Source organism: Dermochelys coriacea, chromosome 8 (genome assembly GCF_009764565.3).
Source record: "Dermochelys coriacea isolate rDerCor1 chromosome 8, rDerCor1.pri.v4, whole genome shotgun sequence".
Taxonomy (NCBI): Eukaryota; Metazoa; Chordata; order Testudines; family Dermochelyidae; genus Dermochelys; species Dermochelys coriacea.
In genome coordinates, this window is record NC_050075.1 from 38,443,737 (window position 1) to 38,469,473 (window position 25,737).

Here is a 25,737-nt window from a genome sequence, read left to right on the forward strand (position 1 = left end):
CTACCAGACTGGGAAATACAAAGATTACGAATTTTTTATAGTACCCATTTGACAAAGCCCACCCATTGATAACACTTACAAATTTCATTTAATCTATTGATTTGGTAATGAATGTTATGAATTAAATGACGAATCTGACCAAGTCAAAATATCTGAAATGTGAACAAAATATGATTTAATGCTGCAGATGTATATATCAAATATAAGGTTACTAAACGAGGATATTGGTATATAACATAGTAAGTGAGTGAAATTCTAAAAAAATCACTTATATTTAAAAGCTACATATATACATAATAACTCCAGGGGAAAGGGGAGTTATGTCTAATTCATATGCAGCAAGATTAAAATTACAAAAATATTATCAGTAAGTCTTTATAAGGAATAAAAAGATTCGTCACTGACGACAGTTTTGTGGATTTCCTATGCATTTCCTAGCACACTCATATTTACCTAATAAAAAGAACGCAGCATATTTAAAAAAAATTAAGTGTCAAATATAAATACAAATCTGCAAACTCCAGCACAAAGCTTCTGCAGTAATTGGTTGAGACTCTGAGCGCCGCTGTTTACCAATCAGGGAGAAGAAACGCGAAGAGAGATCCAGCCAGCCCAGCACCGCTGTTAGACAGCACAGAACACAGAGATCAGACTCTCACTCACCGGGTCTCTCCGGACTAAGCATTAATGGACGATACTGGCTGAAATAGGCTTATGATTTAACACCCGATATTTTCGGAAACATTTAGCAGACATTCCCTGATTGGGAATCTGGGGCGTTTCCACATTACCATGGGAACTGCAGATGCACAAAGGCTCTGGGATTGCAAAGGGCGAGCCCTGTTCTGCATGATACTGGTTACCGTTTGGGAGGCAGTTTCTGGGCAAATTCGCTATTTTATTCCGGAGGAAATGGAGAAAGGGTCTTTTGTTGCGAACATCTCAAAGGATCTGGAGCTGGATGTAAAGCAGCTCTCAGACAGCGGAGTCCATATTGTTTCCGGAGGTAAGACTCAGTACTTTGCTTTAGATTTCAAGAGCGGACATTTATACATCACGGAGAGAATAGACAGAGAGCACATCTGTGGCCGAGTGGAGAAGTGTGTGTTAAACTGTGAGGTTATAGTGGAGGATAAAATGAAACTTTTTCCGGTCGAAGTAGAAATCACAGATATTAATGATAATGCTCCGAGCTTCCAGTCAGAAGAATTCGATTTAAAAATCAGTGAAACAGCAGCCCCAGGATCACGGTTTTCTGTGCGTCAGGCACAGGACCCAGATATGGGACTAAATTCCATCCAGAGCTACCAACTCAGCAGTAACACGCATTTCTTACTGGATGTAGAAACGCAATCTGATGGAATAAAATACGCTGAACTGATGCTGGAAAAGTCTCTAGACCGGGAAGAACAAGCCGTTCACAATCTAATCCTCACCGCCATTGACGGGGGAGATCCAGTCAGATCCGGCACTGTGCAAATCCGCGTAATTGTTCTGGATTCTAATGACAATGCCCCAGTTTTTAGCCAGCCTGTCTACAGAGTGAACATTTGGGAAAACGTGCCTGAAGGTTCCCCGGTTGTTATAGTAAAAGCCACTGATCTGGATGAAGGAGTCAACAAAGAGGTGAAATACTCTTTCCAAAAAATCACAGACAAAGCTTCCCAAATGTTTCACTTGGACCCTATAACTGGTGAAATAACAGTCGTGGGGAAACTGGACTTTGAGGAAGTAGCATTGTATGAAACTGAGGTGCAAGCGCATGACGGGGGAGGTCTTTTCGACAAATCCAAAATTGTAATCGTTGTTAGCGATGTGAATGACAACGCTCCGGAAATCGCTCTCAGGTCTCTCATCAACTCGATCTCCGAGGACTCTCCCCCGGGGACTGTCATCGCACTTTTAAATGTGCAAGATCCAGACTCAGGAGAGAACGGGGAGGTCACGTGCTCCACACCCAGCGACCTCCCCTTTCAGCTGAAGAAACCCTTCGAGAATTATTACAGTCTGGTGACAGACCGAGCCCTGGACAGGGAGCAGGTAGCAGCATACAACATCACAGTGACCGCCACGGACAATGGGTCTCCTCCTCTTTCTACAGCCATCACGATCCCACTCCGGATTTTGGACACGAACGACAACGCCCCTTTCTTCGATAAAACCTCCTACACCGGCTACGTCACGGAGAATAACCCGAGAGGAGCCTCCGTTTTCTCCCTGAGGGCGACTGACCCCGACTGGGGGGAGAACGCCAGAGTCACTTACTCCATTATTGAAGGAGACAGAAGCGAAGTGCCTTTGTCCTCCTCCATCTCCATTAACTCCGAGACTGGGGCTCTCTACGCTCTGCGCTCCTTCGATTACGAACAGTTCCGGGAGATTCGGTTCCAAGTGCAGGCTCAGGATGGGGGTTCCCCACCTCTCAGCAGTAATGTCTCCGTCACTCTCTTTATACTGGATCAGAATGACAACAGCCCACACATCTTACACCCCTCCTTTCCCACCGATGGCTCCACGGGAGTGGAGTTGGCCCCTCGCTCCTCCGAGCCGGGTTACCTGGTCACTAAGGTGGTGGCGGTGGATGCAGACTCCGGGCAGAACGCCTGGCTCTCCTACCAGCTGCTGAAGGCTACAGAGCCGGGGCTCTTCTCTGTAGGACTCCACAGCGGCGAGATCAGGACAGCTCGCTACTTCGTAGACAAAGATGCGCTCAAGCAACTTCTGGTGGTTCTAGTGAAGGACAACGGGCAGCCCCCTCTCTCTGCCACGGCCACTGTCACGGTGGTGGTGGCTGACAGCATCCCCGAAATCCTCTCCGATTTAAGCAGCCTCTCAGCTCCTATAGACTCCCAGTCCAGCCTCACCTTGTATTTGGTGATCGCCGTGGCTTCCGTTTCCTGCTTGTTCTTTACCTTTACCATAGTGTTACTGGCCCTGAGGCTCCGCAGGTGGAGAAACGCGCAGCTGTTTGACTCCTCGAGTGTGACTTTCAGTGGCGTTCCCGTGTCGCAGTTTGTGGGGATCGATGGAGTCAGAGCTTTTCTTCACTCCTACTCACATGAGGGTTCTCTAACCACGGAGTCCAGTAAGAGCCATATCAACTTTCCCAAATCAAACTGTTCAAATACTCTGACCAGTCTGCAGGCTTACGAGATAAAGAATCCTATTCTAATGACTGAAGAGTTATACATTAATAACGGGGATCAGACCTCCTTTCAGGTGAGCTGATATTTTGGCGCTTTCTTATTTGTGTTTAGATATAAGGACTTTTGAATATATAGCAGTATTCTAAATATATAGGGGAATGAATGTTATATTCAGCATAATGCTCTTGGAATTCATTTGGAATGTTTTGGAAGCCATTGTAGCCCCCGGAGCATTTGGGCAGAACTTATAAATTTTGTTTTGTGTCACTTTACGAGTTCTGATGAAATAATAATTCATTTAAAACCTGGCACTATCTTTATCTGTGATAACGGATACTTTTCATTGCCTGAAATAATATAAAGGTATTAGGGCACAATTTGTTTAAAAAAAATTGGCAGAGAATATGAAAGGTGTTGTAAAGCAGGGTGAATAGGTATCGACTTGGCTGTCAATATTATTTTAATTTGCAAATCAGCTTGCTTGAATTCCAATTTGATGTTATTGCAAACTATATGCATTCAAAATCCATAATGAGGAAATTAACGTTATGTTATTCTGAGAGGTATTGGGTGACTGCATGAATCATAATTCTCTCTGAGACTGGGTGTGAATACACCTTTCAAGTAACGTAGCTGTCAGGATGAGTTAATGGGAAGCCCCTCACCTAAGACAAAAAGGGGTTGTGAACCCAACCGGGAATTTGGAGTGAGCGGGCGGAGGGCTGTTGCTGAGTAATGTTTGTGTGTGGGGTGAAGGAGAGGCATAACGCATAGACACAAAACTGAGAGAGCTTTTGGATCTGGTGTTGGCTAAGAGTCTTGGGTCTGTAAGCTGAGAAACTACTCCTTTTTTTCGTGGGTTCTCCTGTCTTTGAGGAAGAAGGTCTTTGTACATTCACTGTACATAAACAAGACTGCATCAAAGAAAATACCAGACTCCATCAACTTCTGGCTTGCAGATGTAATCTCTCCAGGGCCCAGAAATTTTACCAGAAGCTTGAGTGAAAAGCGGGCAACAGTTATATAATATTTATTTAGGATGAAGATACTATTTGAACATTTTTTTCATTTATTGTAAAAATAATAGCCTTGTGTCCTAGTTTGGGGCCCTGAGAAGTTGCCATATATGTGTGGCAGATTATACTAATGCTTTTAAACATAGCTAGTATCAGAAGAAATATTCCAACATTTCTTAGTCATGTTTATGGAGGAAGCGAAATGTTTTTCAACAGCACATGGATTAAAAATAATTTTAAAATGGCTAACTGGAATTTCCTTGGTGAGTGGACCGATAATTATAGATAACTTATCTGTCAGTGGTGTAGGGATATTTGACAGTCTTATTTTATCTTTGCATCGTAGGGTAATTTTTAATATACGGATTTACTAGGATTGATTTTACCTTTTCAGAGATGCTTCCATTTTGGAACATTTCAAGGTATGTTTGGGAACCTTCACTGTGCTTTTTAGGGCAGTTTTGTAGGAGAACTCTGAACTATGTACTTATAGTACAATTTGAGAATGGAAACTTTCCTTTGTTGCTTTAGAAACACTCTGTGTATTGTGAGTGGACCGAATAGTTTGAAGGAAAAAGAGAAGCTAAAACGGACAATAAGACGCTAAAGCTAACTCAGAAAAAGGCTTAGTTCAGAAGTTTACTTTGAGGGTTAGAGCCCGCGGCTACTCAAACGTGCTGATGACGTTCACGTGTTAAAAATGCTACACTCTGTCAAACACTATTGGCTGTGTCTCACGGGTATTAGTGACTGTGGTAGATGTGATTCTTTAAATAGAACTTGTGAATGTTGGAAAGTTCTCCTGCCTATTCATATTCATATACACAGATATAAATATACTGAAAGAATCATTGTCACCACGTACAGACAAACGATACAGAAAACTCAAGAATGTCTGAGGTTTGCATGATTCATGGATAACTACACACAAACATACATACACACTATTTACAGTCGAGACTTTTACATCTCATCTGTGATTCACTTGTTTACCATTAAGAGAAATCATTTCACAATACTGTACACTTACAATACGTTTTGAATAGAAAAAAATATCTCCCACGAGAGTCCTAGAGCTGCGTCGTCGTCCATAATAAAATCGCTGCTATTGCAGTTCTGCCGTTGAGACTCAGAGTGCCGCTGTTGGCCAATGCGGAGCCAAGGCTGGAGCTGGAGATCCATCCGAGCCTCCTGCAGGATTGCTCCGTCACACAACTGTGAAGAGGGAGGGGAAACAGCAGAGAGACCTTCACAGTCCGGCAGGGAAAAGGGAACCGTCACAGAGCGCTCTGTACAGCTAAGAAGACAATCCGAACTCTATTTGCACTACATGATCGCACATGTCTTCAACCTGAAGAGATTAATGAAAACAAAGAAGACAGCAAGAATAGAGCAAATCGGACAGGGACCGGGATGGAAATCAGGCGCGGAGAGCCGATCCGGGCAGTCGCACGGCAAGTACTGTGGTTTCCTTTCTTATTGTCTTTGTTCTGCCGGGCGGTCTCGGAGCAGATTCGTTATTCGATTCCCGAGGAAATGGCGAAAGGTTCCCTTGTGGGGAACCTAGCCAAGGATTTGGGGCTGAGTGTGAGAGAACTGCCCAACTGGAAGCTCCGTGTTGTCTCTGCAGATAAAAAGCAATACTTCAGCATGAATGAGGAAAGTGGCAAAGTCTATGTGAATGGCAGGATAGACCGGGAGGACATATGCGGGACATCTCAACTTGGCGTCATAAATTTCGAGACTGTGATGGAAAGTCCCTTGAACATTTTCCACATAAATGTCGCGATCCAGGACATTAATGATAATGCCCCGCGTTTCTTAAAAGATAATATCAAACTAGAGATGAGTGAATCTACTTCACTAGGTGCCCATTTTCTCCTGGGAAATGCTGAAGATCCTGACGTTGGGGTGAATTCTCTGCAGAGTTATCAGCTGAGCCCCATTCAGGATTTCATCCTGGAAGTCAAAGAGAGCCGGAAAGGCAATAAATATGTAGAACTAGTGCTGCAGAAACCCCTGGACCGGGAAAGCCAGCGCAGCCTTCACTTGATCCTCATGGCTGTGGATGGGGGAGAGCCGCAGAGAACTGGGACCGCCCAGATATGGATTAATGTCACCGACGCCAATGACAACCCCCCCATCTTCACTCAGGAGCTCTACAAAGTCAGCCTGAGGGAAAATGCACTGACGGGCTCCTCGGTGCTTCAAGTTAAAGCCACCGACAACGATGAAGGTTTGTATGCTCAGATCAGCTACTTCTTCAGCAACATTCCAGAAAAGGCCGGTCAGAAATTCCGTCTGGACCCAGATACCGGGAAAATTACAGTAAAGGAGCCTTTGGACTTGGAAGAGTCACGTGATTATCACACGGCAATAGAAGCAAAGGATGGAGGCGGACTAGTGACACACTGCAAAGTGGAAATCGAGGTTCTTGATGAGAACGATAATGCCCCCGAAATGACACTCACATCCAAGTCCAATTCAATCCCAGAAGACTCACTGCCTGGGACGGTAATAGCTCTGATGAATGGTTTCAGAGTAGCAGCCGTGTTAGTCTGTATTCGCAAAAAGAAAAGGAGTACCCATGGCACCTTAGAGACTAAGAAATTTATTAGAGCATAAGCTTTCGTGAGCTACAGCTCACTTCATCGGATGCATTTGGTGGAAAAAGCAGAGGAGAGATTTATATACACACACACAGAGAACATGAAACAATGGGTTTATCATACACACTGTAGGGAGAGTGATCACTTAAGATAAGCCATCACCAGCAGCGGGGGGGGGGGGGGAAAGGAGGAAAACCTTTCATGGTGACAAGCAAGGTAGGCTAATTCCAGCAGTTAACAAGAATATCAGAGGAACAGTGGGGTGCGGGGAGGGAGAAATATCATGGGGAAATAGTTTTACTTTGTGTAATGACTCATCCATTCCCAGTCTCTATTCAAGCCTAAGTTAATTGTATCCAGTTTGCAAATTAATTCCAATTCAGCAGTCTCTCGTTGGAGTCTGTTTTTGAAGCTTTTTTGTTGAAGTATAGCCACTCTTAGGTCTGTGATCGAGTGCTCTGATGAATGTTAAGGATGAAGATTCTGAAGATAATGGAAAGGTCTCCTGCCATTTGCAGGATGATTTGCCGTTTAAGATAATATCGTCTGCCAATAATTATTACAAAATTGTCACAGACAGCACCCTGGACAGAGAAAGTACCCCGGAGTACAATATCACAATCACAGCCACAGACAAAGGCTCTCCCCCCTCTCCGCCGAGAAAACCATCCTGTTGCAGATCTCGGATATCAATGACAACTCCCCTGTCTTTGAGAAACCTTCTTACACCGCCTATGTGCCAGAGAACAATCTTTCGGGGGCCTCTATTTTCAGTGTAAAAGCCTCAGACCGGGATCTGGACCGGAACGCCCGAGTCACTTACTCCATCCTGAGCAGCAGCCTCCAGGAGCTGCCTCTCTCCTCCTACATCTCCATTAACTCCCAGACCGGAGCGATCTATGCGCAGCGCGCCTTCGACTACGAGCAATTCCGGGAGTTTGAGATGCAAGTGAAGGCCCAAGACGGCGGGTCCCCGCCTCTCAGCAGCAATGTCACCGTCAGGGTGTTTATTGTGGATGAGAATGATAACGCCCCTCGCATCCTGTACCCCTCCGTCGGAGCCGATGGCTCCGCCTTGTTCGAGATGGTGCCTCGCTCGGCCGAGGCAGGTTATCTGGTGACTAAGGTGGTGGCGGTGCATGCTGACTCAGGACACAATGCCTGGCTCTCCTACCATCTGCTCCAGGCCACGGACCCGGCGCTCTTCAGCATGGGGCTGCAGAGCGGGGAGATCCGGACAGCCCGCGCCTTTGCGGACAGAGATGCCGTGAAGCACAGGCTGGTCACCCTGGTGAAGGACAACGGGCAGCCACCTCTGTCCGCCACAGTGACTCTCAACCTGGTGTTTGCGGAGAACTTCCAAGAGGCTCTTCCGGAAATGAGCGACCTATCGGGTTACTCGGCACCTCAGTCTGATTTACAGTTCTACCTGGTGTTGGCTTTAGCCTCAATCTCATTTTTCTTCCTCCTTACCGTTACACTCGTCATTGCGATGAAATTGCGAAGTTCAAGGAAACCTAAATTACTTCAGTGTTTTGGTCCTGACTCTTATTCAGAGGCTATCCATAGGTTCCCACTGAACTATGATGATGGAACTTTGCCATATCAGCTGTGTTTATCCTCGGATTGCAAGAAGAATCCTAATGTCCAGATAGCAGAGAATATTCTGTGCAGTGACAGCTGAGGGATGCTATTTCTGGGCAATGGAAGTAGCATCTTAAATACTCAGAAGGAGACTGCTGGGGAGGTAAGCTTCCAATTTCGTACTCATCTTTTTTTGCAGATTTTTAAATTCTATGTTTACCTCTTTAAGGAGTGTAGGAGGTTATTGTGAAACGAACGTGAGTAATTTTTTCGGCTATTATGTTGTACACATCATTGGAGTCTCTGAAACAGGAATTAATCATAGAACAATAAAAATATAAAAATGTAAGATTGGCAGGGACCTCCCAGCCCTCTCTACCGAGTCAGGACCAAGAAAACCTATACCATCCATAACAGGTGTCAAGCTGTCCTGCAATCAATCAAGAGCCTGGACAGACTGTTAGGAAACAGGGCACAACTCTCCCCTCCCACCCATTGGCTGTGAATTCTATATATAGTTTTCACCAACCAATTATCAAGTGTAAACTCCTTAAGCACTTTAACAGCATTAACATCTAGTCATAGACAGTCCCCTTGGATACTCCAATCGGTCTCACCACCAGAGTAAGCTTGCCGTTGTGATAGATGGTCCCTTCCACCAAAGATCAGAGCAATATTCAGGTTACTCCCCATCCCAAAGGATTAGTCACTTACTCCAGGTCCATTGCACTTGAGGTCTCACATCAAAGACAAGGCTAGTAGCCAAATCTGTAATAAAGTATCTAAGCATTTATTAACTAGGAAAAGATTAAAACAGCTATACATTCACACTCAAATGAGTTATAGTTTTAAGTTTCAAAAGGTAGTAGATTAGAACCTTCTCTAATAAGCAAGTTCTATGTGTTCCTTGGGGCTAACCATTGATAACTACTCTTTGAATAAGGTCTTTTAACCAGTTGTGAACTCATCTTACACAAATTTCATCTAGACTGCATTTCCCCAGCATGCTTATGAGAATGTCATGTGGGACTGTGTCAGAAATCTTACTAAAATCAATATATATCATATCTACTGCTTCTGTCCAATCCCCAAAGCTAGTAACCCTGTCAAAGAAGGCAAATAGTTTGGTTAGCATGTTTTGTTCTTGACAAATCCATGCTGGCTGTTCTTTATAATCCTGTTGTCCTCTAGAACCTTACAAACTGATTGTTCAATAATTAGTTTCAGTATCTTATAATTCAGTATCACTAATTAGTATTGTTTAATAATTAGTTTCAGCATCTATCCTAGTATTGAAATTAGGCCGACAGGTCTATAATTCCTCAGGTTCATCTTTTTCCTCTTTTAAAAGACAGATACAATGTTTGTCCTTTTCCAGTCCTCTGGGACCTCATCTGTCCCCTAGGAGTTCACAAAGAAAATTACTAACAGTTCTGAGATTGCTTCACTTAGTTTCTTAAGTACTGTAAAATTAATTTCATCAGGCCCTACCAACTTATTTAAACATTATTTAACCTGTTCTTTCCCTATTGTGGCTTGTGTTCCTTCTGTATCGCTGCCTGCAGTGACTCAAGAGAGTAAGTACCAAACTTAGGCCAGACTGTTAGGAACCAGGGCACAAACCCCAAATTGGTTGTGAGTTCTATACTTAGATTTTGCTAAACAAATATCAAGTGTAAACACCTTAGGCATTATGACAGCCTTAACATGGAGTCACAGATAGTCCCCTTATGTACTAGTGTGTCTCACCACCACCATGAGCGTACCTTTTTAATAGATAGTACCTGACATCAAGAATCACAGCAATATTCAGGTTACTCCCTGTCCCAAAGGACCAGTCATTTACCCCAGGTCAGTTGCACTTTAGATATCACACCAAAGACAATGCGTCTGTCCAATTCTATAATAAACTTCATAAAGATTTATTAAATAGGAAAACAAAATCCAAGATTTATTTAAAAGGTTAAAGCAGGTAATCATAGAAACACAAATGAGATACAGTCTTTATTTTCAAAAGCTAATTGAAGCTTCCATAATAAGCAAGCAGTATATGTCCTTTAGGAGAACCCAAGCAAAGCACCTGCGGATCTCTTGCTTATGCCTAGAAACACTTTGCACCCAGAGTTCAAGCAGCATAGAGATAAAGTTCCTTTTATCCCCCTACTGGCATGTACTCTCAGCTGAAAGCTCAGCTGGTGGGAGGGTGCTATGGAATACACCCCTGTATACACACCCTACACATTATTGTAATAATCTTTGTACAACATATGCTTTGTAAGGTTTCATATGAAAACTCATAATTTGCTGGTCAGTAATGTACTGGTAAAATATGTGTGGCAACACTGCATGTGAAGGTATACACTTCCCCTGTATGATGTTATGAACATGTGTTCTACAGCCCTGCCCAAGCAGAAATCAGGTCTGTCCTAAACAAAGGAAGGAATGTGTGCTTGCCTTAATTTGCATTTAAGCAGCAAACAGAGTCATCAAGCAGGGAGAGAAAACAAAGGAAGTTCAAACAGGTGGAAAAAACCAGCATGAAATATCCTTCCACATGTAATCTTTGTCTCCTGGATCTCAGCTGGAAATATTTTTCAAGGGGTGTGGGGACTGAAACTATAAAAAGAAGGGACAAACCGCCCAAGGGATCCCTCTTTCTCTCCCTGCCCACATCATTCTCAGCACTTGAGAAGACAAAAGGAAACAGCCATTGGACTCTGGGGGAGGGGTCCTGACCTTGGTCAGTAATCTGCTGGAGCATGTGGTGAGAAAGTGTGCTTTGCAACTAAGATAGTTTCTTAAGTAGATACTAGTAAGCTTTTTATCTTTGTTTTTCTTGTAACCATTTCTGACTTTTATGCTGCAATACTTGTTCTCACTTAAAATCTATCTTTTTATAGTTAATAAATTTGTTTTACTGTTTTATCTAATCCAATGTGTTGAAATAGAAGTGTCTGGATAACTCCCTTTAAAATAATAAGCTTGCATACTATTTTCTTAAAGGAATTATTAATTTAATATGTTTGTACTGTCCAGGAAAGGGTTAGGCAGTATAGGACATACATTACTGGGGGAAGATCTGGGACTGGGGGTGTGTTATGGTCACCCTACAGTATAGCCAAGGCTGGCGAGAGCCAGGGTGTACCTGGCAGGCTTCAATTTTACTCAGACCTTCAGGGTGAGGCTTACATCCTGGAAGGCTGTTTGTGAGTGGCCCAGGTGGGAGCTACTACAGCAAGGCACTATAAGGCACCCACAATTGCAGGGAAGGGGTGAAAAAGCCCACCACCAGTCTGGATTGTGCCCCAGTATGACACAGAGGGTCTGCTTGCATGACTCATCTTCATAGGAAGAAGGACAGAACAACAAAAGTCTTTTGTCCTCTTGTTGATGAAATATAGGGAAATTCCAGGTGCAAGGATCAACAATATTCAATCTGGTATGGATGGACCTTTCCTTCTGGGAAGGGCATAACACCTTCAGTTGAATATCAGCCCTTCAGACTAGATGATGTCTCTCTCCTGTGTGAAGGAGTACTTGTGGCATCTTAGAGACTAACAAATTTATTAGAGCATAAGCTTTCGTGAGCTACAGCTCACTTCATCGGATGCATTTGGTGGAAAATACAGAGGGGAGATTGATATACACACACAAAGAACATGAAACAATGGGTTTATCATACACACTGTAAGGAGAGTGATCACTTAAGATAAGCCATCACCAGCAGCGGGGGGGGTGGGAAGGAGGAAAACCTTTCATGGTGACAAGCAAGGTAGACCATTTCCAGCAGTTAACAAGAATATCTGAGGAACAGTGGGGGGTGGGGTGGGGGGGGAGAAATAACATGGGGAAATAGTTTTACTTTGTGTAATGACTCATCCATTCCCAGTCTCTATTCAAGCCTAAGTTAATTGTATCCAGTTTGCAAATTAATTCCAATTCAGCAGTCTCTCGTTGGAGTCTGTTTTTGAAGCTTTTTTGTTGAAGTATAGCCACTCTAAGATCTGTGATCGAGTGACCAGAGAGATTGAAGTGTTCTCCAACTGGTTTTTGAATGTTATAATTCTTGACGTCTGATTTGTGTCCATTCATTCTTTTACGTAGAGACTGTCCAGTTTGACCAATGTACATGGCAGAGGGGCATTGCTGGCACGTGATGGCATATATCGCATTGGTAGATGCGCAGGTGAAGGAGCCTCTGATAGTGTGGCTGATGTGATTAGGCCCTATGATGGTGTCCCCTGAATAGATATGTGGACAGAGTTGGCAACGGGCTTTGTTGCAAGGATAGGTTCCTGGGTTAGTGTTTCTGTTGTGTGGTGTGTGGTTGCTGGTGAGTATTTGCTTCAGGTTGGGGGGCTGTCTGTAAGCAAGGACTGGCCTGTCTCCCAAGATCTGTGAGAGTGATGGGTCGTCCTTCAGGATAGGTTGTAGATCCTTGATGATGCGTTGGAGAGGTTTTAGTTGGGGGCTGAAGGTGATGGCTAGTGGCGTTCTGTTATTTTCTTTGTTGGGCCTGTCCTGTAGTAGGTGACTTCTGGGTGCTCTTCTGGCTCTGTCAATCTGTTTCTTCACTTCAGCAGGTGGGTATTGTAGTTGTAGGAATGCATGATAGAGATCTTGTAGGTGTTTGTCTCTGTCTGAGGGGTTGGAGCAAATGCGATTATATCGTAGAGCTTGGCTGTAGACAATGGATCGTGTGGTATGATCTGGATGAAAGCTAGAGGCATGTAGGTCGGAATAGCGGTCAGTAGGTTTCCGATATAGGGTGGTGTTTATGTGACCATTGCTTATTAGCACCGTAGTGTCCAGGAAGTGGATCTCTTGTGTGGACTGGTCCAGGCTGAGGTTGATGGTGGGATGGAAATTGTTGAAATCGTGGTGGAATTCCTCAAGGGCTTCTTTTCCATGGGTCCAGATGATGAAGATGTCATCAATGTAGCTCAAGTAGAGTAGGGGCATTAGGAGACGAGAGCTGAGGAAGCGTTGTTCTAAGTCAGCCATAAAAATGTTGGCATACTGTGGGGCCATGCGGGTACCCATCGCAGTGCCACTGATTTGAAGGTATATATTGTCCCCAAATGTGAAATAGTTATGGGTGAGGACAAAGTCACAAAGGTGAGCCACCAGGTTAGCCATGACATTATCGGGGATACTGTTCCTGATGGCTTGTAGTCCATCTTTGTGTGGAATGTTGGTGTAGAGGGCTTCTACATCCATAGTGGATAGGATGGTGTTTTTAGGAAGATCACCAATGGACTGTAATTTCCTCAGGAAGTCAGTGATGTCTCAAAGATAGCTGGGAGTGCTGGTAACGATCTCCCCATGTTATTCTCCCCCCCACCCCACCCCCCACTGTTCCTCAGATATTCTTGTTAACTGCTGGAAATAGCCTACCTTGCTTGTCACCATGAAAGGTTTTCCTCCTTTCCCCCACCCCGGCTGCTGGTGAGGGCTTATCTTAAGTGATCACTCTCCTTACAGTGTGTATGATAAACCCATTGTTTCATGTTCTCTGTGTGTGTATATCAATCTCCCCTTTGCATTTTCCACCAAATGCATCCGATGAAGTGAGCTGTAGCTCACGAAAGCTTATGCTCTAATAAATTTGTTAGTCTCTAAGGTGCCACAAGTACTCCTTTTCTTTTTGCAAATACAGACTAACACGGCTGCTACTCTGAAATCTCTCCTGTGTGGTGATTTACACAGTCACAGAGGCTCACACTACAGCCGCTCCAAGATTACCTTACAATATGGGTTACAGATGTTATAAATGAGATTAATGCATGTAGTAACTCACAAGCATTCAATAAAGCCTAAACATGTTCTTGTAATTCTAACATCAGTTTTAACAATACTAACACATAGGGGATCCAGATTGATTTTAGGTATGTATTTTTCAGTATTTAATTGAGACCTAGGAACCTTAGCATGAACAGGCTCCTGCTGTGTCAGTATCACACTTTCTCTCTTGTTAATGACAGGTTTCAGAGTAGCAGCCGTGTTAGTCTGTATTCGCAAAAAGAAAAGGAGTACTTGTGGCACCTTAGAGACTGACAAATTTATTAGAGCATAAGCTTTCATGAGCTACAGCTCGTAGCTCACGAAAGCTTATGCTCTAATAAATTTGTTAGTCTCTAAGGTGCCACAAGTACTTCTTTTCTCTTGTTAATATTCATTGTATTAATTATCTGATCACTGTGAGACTACCTCTGAGCCTGTTTTCCCTGACAGTGCCACTGACCACTTGGTAAGGCAACTCCCATCTTTTCATGTGGTGTATATTTATAGCTGCCTACTTTTTTTCACTCCATGCATCTGATGAAGTGGGTTGTAGCCCACAAAAGCTTATGCCCAAATAAATGTGTTAGTCTCTAAGATGCTACAAGGACTCCTCATTGTTTTTACCTAAAACACAGGCATCATTCTTAAATACTCACAGTCTTATACTTCTGTAATCCTACAATTTAAATCTTTTTAGCCTACATTGATTATATATGAAATGAGAAATAGCACAATGATAAATGGGTGATAAAATGAACTAATTGGCTTCAGTTTTAAGAGAACTGTCCATGATGATGCCAAGATCTCTTTCTTGAATGGTAAAAACTAATTTAGGCCCCATCATTTTGTATGTATAATAGGGATTATTTTTTTCAATCTGCATTACTTTGCATTTATCAACATTGAATTTAATCTGCCATTTTGTTGCCCCATCACTCAGTTTTATGAGATCCATTTATAGCTCTTCATAGTCAGCTTTGGATTTAACTGTCTTTAGGAATTTTGTAGCCTCTGCAAATGGTTTACCCCCTTTTTCAAATAATTTATGAATATGTTGAACAGCACTGGTCCCAGTACAGATTCTTGGAAGACCCCACTATTTACTTCTCTGCATTCTGAAAACTGACCTTTATTTCTACCCTTTGTTTCCTATCTTTTAACCAGTTGCTGAGCCAAGAGAGGGCCTTTCCTCTTATCCAAGACTGCTTATTTTGCTAAAGAGTCTTTGGTGTGGGACTCTGTCAAAGACTTTTTAAAAGTCCAAGTAGGCTATATCAGCTGTAACATGCTTGTCCACATGTTTGTTAACATCTTTAAATAATTAGAATAGATTGGTGAGGCATAATTTCCCCTTACAGAAGCCCTTTTGACTCTTTCCAAATGTATCATGTTCATCTATGTGCCTGATAATTCTGTTCTTTACTATAGTTTTAACCAATTTTACCAGGTTAGTAATTACAAATACAAATATATAAAGAGATTATTATTATTCCACCAGTTTCTCACCTCTTACATATCACTTATATAACATGCATAAATTTGTGATGGCCACTTTACTCAACTGTGCCAAAGCCATTAGAGAGTTACGTCTGTCATTCCAAAGAAATGATGACAAAACCATTAAAACACCTTTTCCTGTAACTGTACATGCCACATGTCTTATAAGGGGAAAATTTGTAGTACAAATATTTTAGAGAGTTTAAAACAGTTTGCTTGGCCTTTTCTCTCTCTCTCTCTCTCTTTACCAGCCTCTGTCAAGCCAGGCTCTCTTAGTTAACATGAGTCCAAATGTTCAGTGGTCAAGTGATGCCTTAAACATTTAGATAATATCTTTAAAAAAGTCTTTGTATATAAATGTGAATATGTAATATTTTAAGGGTTAGTTTCCCTACTCTTTCCAAAAAGAGAAGCAAGTACTGAGTACCACTGGAATGTTATGACTCCTTTTCTGCAGACAGACAGTGCTCCTATTTCTTGCAATTCAAGATATGGGCTCTTCAAAGTAACACTGGTGTGTGACTGACTATTGACTACCATTACTCTAGGCTCGGTGTTTTTATTTTATTTTTGTGGATTATAAAGGCATATACCACTGTAGAGGGGGAAAGGAAATATTTATTTGCCTGTTTGATAGTTTAAAATACTGTTTTTAAGCTTCTCCTAGGTTTATAATATTAAACGCTACCCTGGAAGAGGTGCATTAGTGGTCAGAGCGTTCAAAGGTGTATAATCAATGATAAAATTAGGTGATTTTCCTCACATCTGTCTCTGCAATTGATCACATTGTATGACTACAACCTGTGTGTTGTGTTTATATGATTTGATATTTGAAATGTGTGCATTATAGGAATATATATATATATATATATATATTTCTTAAAATAGCATTCTTTTAGCATCATTTCCAATAACCTCCCATTGTCTTAAATATTATAAAACTCAATATGAAAATTGCCAGATTGGTAAAAATTATTGTATATCACAGAATAGATATAGCCAACTCATACACAGCGCTCCTGATTCGTTTATTAATATTTGATCCATAGTGCAGTAACTGAATATATTGGCTTGAACGACAAAAATGAACAAGTCAAATATAGAAAAAAACTGAAATACATCTAGTGATGTAAAAATCAGATATAAGATTACAAAAAGGATGTTAGCCTTCAGCAGTTGCACAAGGCACCACCTAGGTCGAATGCAAAGAGGCGAATCAGATTGGAGAAACATATCCATATACACTTATAGTATGCATAACTCTGGACAAAGCTATGTATGTGTAGTTCATAATCAAGCATAGTAAATTTAAACAAAATTTTAATCGCTAAATCCTTATAACTAATAAAGTCACGTTCAGTACAACAAAAATTCTTATTCCTTGTGTGTACCTCAGGCGAATACATACATAATAATGAGAAAACAGCATATTTACAGTGTTAACCATCCAGTGAAAATACCGGTCAAAAATTCCACCAAGGAGATTCTGCAGTTATTGGTTGAGACTCTGAACGCCGCTGTTGACCAGTAAGGGAAAGGAACACGACGAGAGATCCCGCCAGCCCAGCACTGCTGTTACACAACATTGAACACTGACAGTGTAGAAGCACATTCAACGGGTCTGGATTGAACATTGAAAAGGCAGATATTCGCTAAAACTGACTCTGGTTTAACAATCAACGTTGCCGGAATCAGGGGGTCCAAATACAGAATCAAGACACGTTTCTTGACATAGAATCAGAGGCGTGTCCACATCAGCATGGGATTGGCAGAAACTCAAAGGCTCCGGCACTGCAAAGGGCGAGCTCTGTTCTGCTTTATGTTGGTTACCCTTTGGGAGGCGGTTTCTGGGCAGACTCGCTACTCGATTCCTGAGGAAATGCAGAAAGACTCCATTGTGGGAATATTGCAAAGGATCTGGGGCTGGATTTAAAGGAGCTCTCAGACCTCGCAGTCCGGGTTATATCAAAAGGTAGGACGCAATATTTTGCTTTGAATGTTAAGAGCGGCCATTTAATCACAACGGAAAGAATAGACAGAGAGCAGATCTGTGGCCGGATGGAGAAGTGTCTGTTAACTTTTGAGATTATCGTTAAAGAAAAAATGAAGCTTTATAGAGTTGAAGTTGAAATCACAGATATTAAGGAAAATGCTCCCAACTTCCAGGCGGAAGAATCGGAAGTAAAAATCAGCGAGACAACAGCACTGGGATCTCGGTTTCCCCTGCAGGAGGCGCAAGACCCAGATTTAGGGATAAATTCTCTGCAGAGCTACCACCTGAGTAGTAATAGGCATTTCTCTCTGGATGTGCAAACTGGATCAGATGGAGTTAAATATGCAGAACTGGTGCTGGAAAAGTCTCTGGACCGCGAAGAACAAGCTGTTCATGATCTAATCCTCACAGCCACTGACGGGGGAGATCCAGTCACGTCGGGCACTGAGCAATCCGCGTTATTGTTCACGATGTTAATGGCAATGCACCAGTTTTCAGTCAGCCTGTCTATAAGATTAATGTTTTAGAAAATATGCCTGCGGGGTCCACGAAGGTGACAGTGAAAGCGACTGATCCGGATGAAGGAATACACCAAGAGGTAAAATACTCAATCACAAAGATAACTAATAAAGCTTCACAGATATTCCACTTGGATTCATAGACGGGAGAATTATCAATCGTGGGGAATTTGGACTTTGAAGAAGCTGCCTTGTATGAAATTGAGGTTCAAGCCCATGAAGTGGGAGGCCTTTTCGACAGATCCAAAATTGTGATCGTTCTTAGCGATGTGAATGACAACGCTCGAGAATTAACAATCATATCTCTCGTCAGCTAGATCCCCGAAGACTCTCCCCCCGGGACTGTCATCGCCCTTTTAAATGTGCAAGATCCAGACTCAGGAGAGAACGGGGAGGTCACGTGCTCCCTACCCAGCAACCTCCCCTTCCAGCTGAAGAAACCCTTCGAGAATTATTAGAGTCTGGTGACAGTCCGAGCCCTGGACAGGGAGCAGGTAGCATCATACAACATCACAGTGACCGCCACGGACAATGGGTCTCCTCCTCGTTCTACAGCCACCCGATCCCACTCCGGATTTTAGACACGAACGACAACACCCCTTTCTTCTATAAAACATCCTACACGGCTTACGTCACGGAGAATAACCTGAGAAAAGCCTCCCTTTTCTCCCTGACGGCTCATGACTACGACTTGGAGGACAACTCCCGAATCACTTACTACATTACTGGAATTCAGATCCAGGAAGCTCCGCTGTCCTCCTCCATCTCCATTAACTCCGAGACTGGGGCTCTCTACGCTCTGCGCTCCTTCGATTACGAACAGTGCCGGGAGATTCGGTTCCAAGTGCAGGCTCAGGATGGGGGTTCCCCACCTCTCAGCAGTAATGTCTCCGTCACTCTCTTTATACTGGATCAGAATGACAACAGCCCGCACATCTTACACCCCTCCTTTCCCACCGATGGCTCCACGGGAGTGGAGTTGGCCCCTCGCTCCTCCGAGCCGGGTTACCTGGTCACTAAGGTGGTGGCGGTGGATGCAGACTCCGGGCAGAACGCCTGGCTCTCCTACCAGCTGCTGAAGGCTACAGAGCCGGGGAGCTTCACTGAAGGACTCCACAGCGGCGTGATCAGGACAGCGCGCTACTTTGTAGACAAAGATGCGCTCAAGCAAAGTCTGGTGGTTTCAGTGAAGGACAACGGGTAGCCCCCTCTCTCTGCCACGGCCACTGTCACGGTGGTGGTGGCTGACAGCATCCCCGAAATCCTCTCCGATTTAAGGAGCCTCTCAGTTCCTGCAAACTCCCAGTCCAGCCTCACCTTGTATTTGATGATCGCTGTAGCTTCCGTAGGTGGAGAAACTCGCAGCTGTTTGACTCCTCGAGTGTGACTTTCAGTGGAGTTCCCGTTTCCCAGTTTGTGGGGATCGATGGAGTCAGAGCTTTTCTTCACTCCTACTCACTTGAGGGTTCTCTAACCACGGACTCCAGAAAGAGCCGGTTCAACTTTCCCAAATCAACCTATACAAATAATCTGACTAGTCAGTACGCTTATGAGATAAAAGGTCCTAATCTAATTACTGAAGAGTTAGACAATAACAGAGATCAGACGTCTATTCAGGTCAGCTAATATGTGGTAAACCTTGTGATTTATATTTGTAAATATAGCTAGCTGTTAATGTTAACAGAATTACTGAGTGCATAAAGTATTTGGGGGCCTGTATTAGAGAGAATGTTGGGGCGGGGAAGAGAGAGTTTATCGATGATCCTAGATGTTTTCCTTTTAAAGCTTTGATCATCCGAACCAGACTCTAGTATGATACTATATAAATTACCTTACTTGAGATATTACAAAGTAAGGAAATTTTCCTATATTTTTAGAAACATAGATTTTCAGAGAGAATAAGAATGTTACTGAAGGGCAAAATGTTTCAATGACAGCACAATTCTCAATATTAACTTATTTTTATAAACCAGTGTATTTAACTCCAAATTTGATTTCATCTGACTTTCTGTATTGCAAATAATACAGGGTAGAAATGCATAATCATGAAACTATAGTTATGTAAATATTTGATTAAGAAGAAGAGGCTATTTCGACATTCTTTTAAATTTCCTGCAATAATAATGTTCTTTTGTCTTATATATGAGCCTTGAGAATTTGAGAGAAATTGATGACACATTACAGTCATGTGTTTTTATAGCATGTAGTTAGCGTTACAGAAAAGATTATGTACGCGGTGTTGTAGCCGAGTTGGTTCCAGTATATTGCCTTTTATTGGACCAACTTCTGTTGGTGAAAAAGATAAGCATTCGAGATTACACCGAGCTCTTCTCAGTAAACTCGAAACCGTGTTTCATTCACCAACAGAAGTTGGTCCAATAAAAGAAAAGATTCTAACATTTACTGTATTTTTTAAATTAAAATAGTAATATATGTTCCCATAGAGCATTGTTTAAAACAATCAAAGAAAGGCTAACTCAAATATTTTTGTATAGTGGGCGCCTGATTATACTTACATTATTTGACGGTCTCCTTTGTCTTTATATCACTGGGAAGACTTTGAATACATTGGCTCACTAGGACTCATTTCACTTTTCCATTCCTGTTTAGTTTTTGGAATGTGTGGAAAACTATCAAAGTCTTCTTTAGCACAGTTCTATGAGAGAAAAGGACCTGGTTTTTCATTATAGTTCAACTCAAGAGAAATTTTTTTAGTACTTTTTAGAAACAACCTGTGAATTCTGAGTGGGCAGATTACTTTGGAAGGAAAGATCACCTAAAAAGGAAAATAAGGGCTAACCACGAAAATAGTTTTGCTCGGAAGTTAAGAGGTATATTTTGAACCCGCAATCACTTGTGCTCTTGAGTTTTAAAACTATTGCTTTCTGTCCATCACTTTAGAACTGTGCTGAGCTGAATCTCATCCATAGGAGTGTTTGGCATCCGATGAAGTGAGCTGTAGCTCACGAAAGCTTATGCTCAAATAAATTTGTTAGTCTCTAAGGTGCCACAATTCCTCCTTTTCTTTTTGCAGAGAATGTGGTTATTACATGGAAACTGTTGTTCTTGTACATATTCATTACACAGACACATACCAAGACATACATCCACACATATACGCATATATATGCAAACAAAGGGAAAGAAATCTCAAGAATTTAAGTTTTACACTATCAATAAATAGACACACACATCTATATCTTTCTTTTTATCTATATTGAAAAAGCATTTAGACTTTACATTTATACTTATATTAGAAAACAGTTATTTATACTTCACTGCAATACTTTTACTATACTACATGTTTTGCATTTCCATGCAAATTAGAAGAAAAAAGCACACACAAAAAATCAAGCAAATCTACATCATTGTGAGTAATACTGTACTGGCGCTTTGATAAGATCACTGCTATTGCAGTTCTCCCGTTGAGACTCAGAGTGCCGCTGTTGGCCACTGCGGAGCCAGGGCTGGAGCCGGAGATCCATCGGAGCCTCCTGCGCAGCGATTGCTCCATCACACAGCGCAGATCGCAGAGGAAACAGCAGAGAGACCTTCCCAGACCGGCTGAGAAAAGGGAACTGCCGTTAGAGCACACAATATCGGAATGTTTAGCCCTCTGCCGCGGATTCCTTTGCCCTGATGGGATTTGTAAACACCAGATGTAACCAAAACAAGGAAAGGAGAGAGCAAATCTGTCACAGACAGGAATGGAAATCAGGCGCCGAAAGCCGAGACGGGCAGTCACACGGCAAGTACTGTTGTTTCCCTTCTTATTGTCTTTGTTCTGCCGGGCGGTCTCGGAGCAGATTCGTTATTCCATACCTGAGGAAATGGCGAAAGGTTCCCTTGTGGGGAATCTCGCCAACGATTTGGGATTAAGTATTCGAGAGCTTCCGCAGCGAAAGCTCCGTGTCAGTTCCGAAAAGCAATACTTCAGTGTGAATGGGGAAAATGGCAACCTGTATGTGAATGACAGGATAGACCGGGAGGAGATATGCCGAGAGACACCCGTTTGTGTCCTGACACTCGAAATGGTTGTGGAAAGTCCTTTAAATGTTTTCCATGTGAATGTAGAAATCCAGGACATTAATGATAACGCCCCGCAGTTCATCAAGAGTAACATTAGTTTAGAAATCAATGAGTTAGCACTGCCGGGTACGCGATTTCCCCTACGACGAGCGCAAGATCCAGATACCGGGATCAACTCCGTGCAGAGTTACCAGCTCAGCAAGAGTCCGCATTTTACCCTGGCTGTGAAAGAGAGCCCAGATGGAAATAAATACCCAGAATTAGTGCTGGAAACATCTTTGGATCGGGAAAAACAAATTTCCCATCACTTGATCCTGACGGCTGTGGATGGGGGAGATCCAGTGAAATCTGGTACGGCTCAGATTAGGGTTAATGTCACTGATGCCAATGACAATCCCCCTGTGTTTACTGAAGAGATCTATAAAGTCAGCCTTAGGGAAAATCTACCACGAAGCTCCTTAGTGCTTCAGGTGAAAGCCACGGATAAGGATGAAGGATTAAATGCCCAAATCACATACTCATTCAGCAACGCGAAGGAAAATGCTCGTACAGTGTTTCATTTAGATCCTGCGAACGGAAGAATTACAAATACAGAGTATTTAGATTTTGAAGAAACAAACACATACATGCTGGAAGTAGAAGCCAGGGATGGGGGTGGACAAACTGCTCACTGTAAAATTCAAATAGAAATTTTTGACGAGAACGACAACGCCCCGGAAGTGACATTTACATCAGTGTCCAGCCAAATACCGGAAGACTCAGCGCGCGGGACCGTGATAGCTCTGATCAAAGTCCATGACCGAGATACCGGAGAGAACGGACAGGTCACCTGTTACATTCTAAAGAGTCTGCCATTTACAATAGTGTCCTTCTCTCGCAATTATTATAAAATCGTCACGGAATCTTCTCTGGACAGAGAAAGGACCCCGGAGTACAATATCACAATCACAGCCACAGACAAAGGCTCCCCCCCGCTCTCCACCCAGAAAACCATCCTGTTGCAGATCTGGGATATCAATGACAACGCCCCTGTCTTTGAGAAACCTTCCTACACCGCCTATGTGCCAGAGAACAATCCCTCGGGGGCCTCTATTTTCAGAGTAAAAGCCTCAGACCGGGATCTGGACCTGAACGCCCGAGTCACTTACTCCATCCTGAGCAGCAGCCTCCAGGAGCTGCCTCTCTCCTCCTACATCTCCATTAACTCCCAGACCGGAGCGATCTATGCGCAGCGCGCCTTCGACTACGAGCAATTCCGGGAGTTTGAGATGCAAGTGAAGGCCCAAGACGGCGGGTCCCCGCCTCTCAGCAGCAATGTCACCGTCAGGGTGTTTATTGTGGATGAGAATGATAACGCCCCTCGCATCCTGTACCCTTCCGTCGGAGCCGATGGCTCCGCCTTGTTCGAGATGGTGCCTCGCTCGGCCGAGGCAGGTTATCTGGTGACTAAGGTGGTGGCGGTGGATGCTGACTCGGGACACAATGCCTGGCTCTCCTACCAGCTGCTCCAAGCCACGGACCCGGCGCTCTTCAGCATGGGGCTGCAGAGCGGGGAGATCCGGACAGCCCGCGCCTTTGCGGACAGAGATGCCGTGAAGCACAGGCTGGTCACCCTGGTGAAGGACAACGGGCAGCCGCCTCTGTCCGCCACAGTGACTCTCAACCTGGTGTTTGCGGAGAACTTCCAAGAGGCTCTTCCGGAAATGAGCGACCTATCGGGTGACTCGGCATCTCAGTCTGATTTACAGTTCTACTTGGTGCTGGCTTTAGCCTTGATCTCATTTTTGTTCCTCGTGACAGTGACCCTGGCCACTGTGATGAAACTGAGAACGTCAAGGAAACCTAAATTACTTCAGTGTTTTGGTCCGGAGCCTTATTCCAAGACCGGCTCTGTGTTTCCACCCAACTATGAAGATGGGACTTTGCCTTATTCCTACCAGCTGTGTTTGTCCTCAGACGCCAGGAAGAATGATTTCACTTTCCTGAAATCTAATGTGCAGATGGACAGGAATATTCTGTGCAGTGACAGCTCAGGGACGGTATTTATGGGCAATGAAACAAGCAGTTTACATGGTGGGACGGAGACTGCTGGGGAGGTGAGTTTCTGTTTTGATGCCTCATATGTTATCTTTAGAGAGAGTACGCAGTCATTGTGAAATACTGCCTTAATGTGTTTAGGCTTTTCTTCTGTACCCATTTCTATAATATTTGTGGCCTCAGATTTTGTCCTCAGGTGCAGGACAGCAAAAGTTATCCCCATTTTAAGTCTAAAGCTCACCACAATGGGAACTTTCAAAAATTAAGGAAATTAGTTAGGGAAGTGGATTGGACTGAAAAATTTATGGATCTAAAGCTAGAGGAGGCCTGGCATTACTTTAAATGAAAGCTGCGGAAGCTATTGGAAGCCTGCATCCCAAGAAAGGGTGGGAAATTCATAGGCAGGAGTTGTAGACCAAGGTGGATGAGCAAGAATCTCAGAGAGGTGATTAAGAAAAAGCAGAAAACATACAGGAAGTGGAAGATGGGAGGGATCAGCAGGAAAGCTACCTTATTGAGGTCAGAACATGTAGGGATAAAGTGAGACAGGCTAAAAGTCAAGTAGAGTTGGACCTTGCAAAGGGAATTAAAACCAATAGTAAAAGGTTTTATAGCCATATAAATAAGAAGAAAACAAAGAAAGAAGAAGTGGGACTGCTAAACACTGAGGATGGAGTGGACGTTAGGGATAATCTAGGCACAGCCCAATATCTAAACAAATACTTTGCCTCAGTCTTTAATAAGGCTAAAGAGGATCTTAGAGATAATGGTAGCATGACAAATGGAATGAGGATATGGAGGTAGATATTACCATACCAGAGGTAGAAGCGAAACTGAAACAGCTTAATGGGACTAAATCGGGGCCCAGATAATCTTCATCCAAGAATATTAAAGGAATTGGCACCAGAAATTGCAAGTCCATTAGCAAGAATTTTTAATGAATCTGTAAACTCAGGAGTTGTACCATATGATTGGAAAATTGCTAACATAGTTCCTATTTTTAAGAAAGGAAAAAAAAGTGATCCGGGTAACTACAGGCCTGTTAGTTTGATATCCATAGTATGCAAGGTCTTGGAAAAAATTTTGAAGGAGAAAGTAGTTAAGGATATTTAAGACAATGGTAAATGGGACAAAATACAACATGGTTTTACAAAAGGTAGATCGTGCCAAACCAACCTGATCTCCTTCTTTGAGAAAGTAATAGGTTTTTTTAGATAAAGGAAATGCAGTGGATCTAATTTACCTAGATTTCAGTAAGGCGTTTGATACCGTGCCACATTATTAGTTAAATTGGAAAAGATGGGGATCAATATGAACATTGAAAGGTGGATAAGGAATTGGTTAAAGGGGACACTACAATGGGTCCTACTGAAAGGTGAACTGTCAGGCTGGAGGGAGGTTACCAGTGGAGTTCCTCAGGGATCAGTTTTGGGACCAATCTAATGTAATCTAATCTAACCAATTTAATCTTTTTATTACTGACCTCAGCACAAAAAGTGGGAGTGTCCTAATAAAGTTTGCAGA

The 25,737-nt window shown here is 43.0% G+C and overlaps 3 protein-coding genes across 24 annotated transcripts in view; all 3 read left to right on the forward strand.

Annotated features, from left to right (window-relative positions):
• Nucleotides 1-25,737, forward strand: part of LOC119859844 (protocadherin gamma-C5-like) — a 372,734-nt gene that overhangs the window by 260,321 nt on the left and 86,676 nt on the right. The window contains exons 1-2 of one of the 22 annotated variants that reach the window (XM_043490728.1): nt 161-2,948; nt 19,497-19,764. The exons of 18 other annotated variants lie outside the window; for them this stretch is intronic. In XM_043490728.1, coding sequence (XP_043346663.1) covers nt 793-2,948; nt 19,497-19,764 — 2,424 coding nt within the window. In that variant the 5' untranslated portion in view covers nt 161-792. Of the gene's footprint in view, nt 1-160; nt 3,220-5,373; nt 5,621-8,283; nt 8,519-19,496; nt 19,765-25,737 lie in introns of those variants that run through there. 3 more of the 22 variants (XM_043490726.1, XM_043490737.1, XM_043490736.1) reach the window with 3 other exon arrangements.
• The window catches only part of LOC119859868 (protocadherin gamma-A10-like), a 159,159-nt gene that overhangs the window by 59,065 nt on the left and 74,357 nt on the right, over nt 1-25,737 (forward strand).
• On the forward strand, nt 5,646-7,699 carry LOC119859871 (protocadherin gamma-B7-like). The gene is made up of 2 exons (XM_043490745.1): nt 5,646-6,682; nt 7,227-7,699. Exons 1-2 carry the CDS (start codon nt 5,699-5,701, stop codon nt 7,548-7,550), a joined length of 1,308 nt encoding a protein of 435 aa, XP_043346680.1. The 5' UTR covers nt 5,646-5,698; the 3' UTR covers nt 7,551-7,699.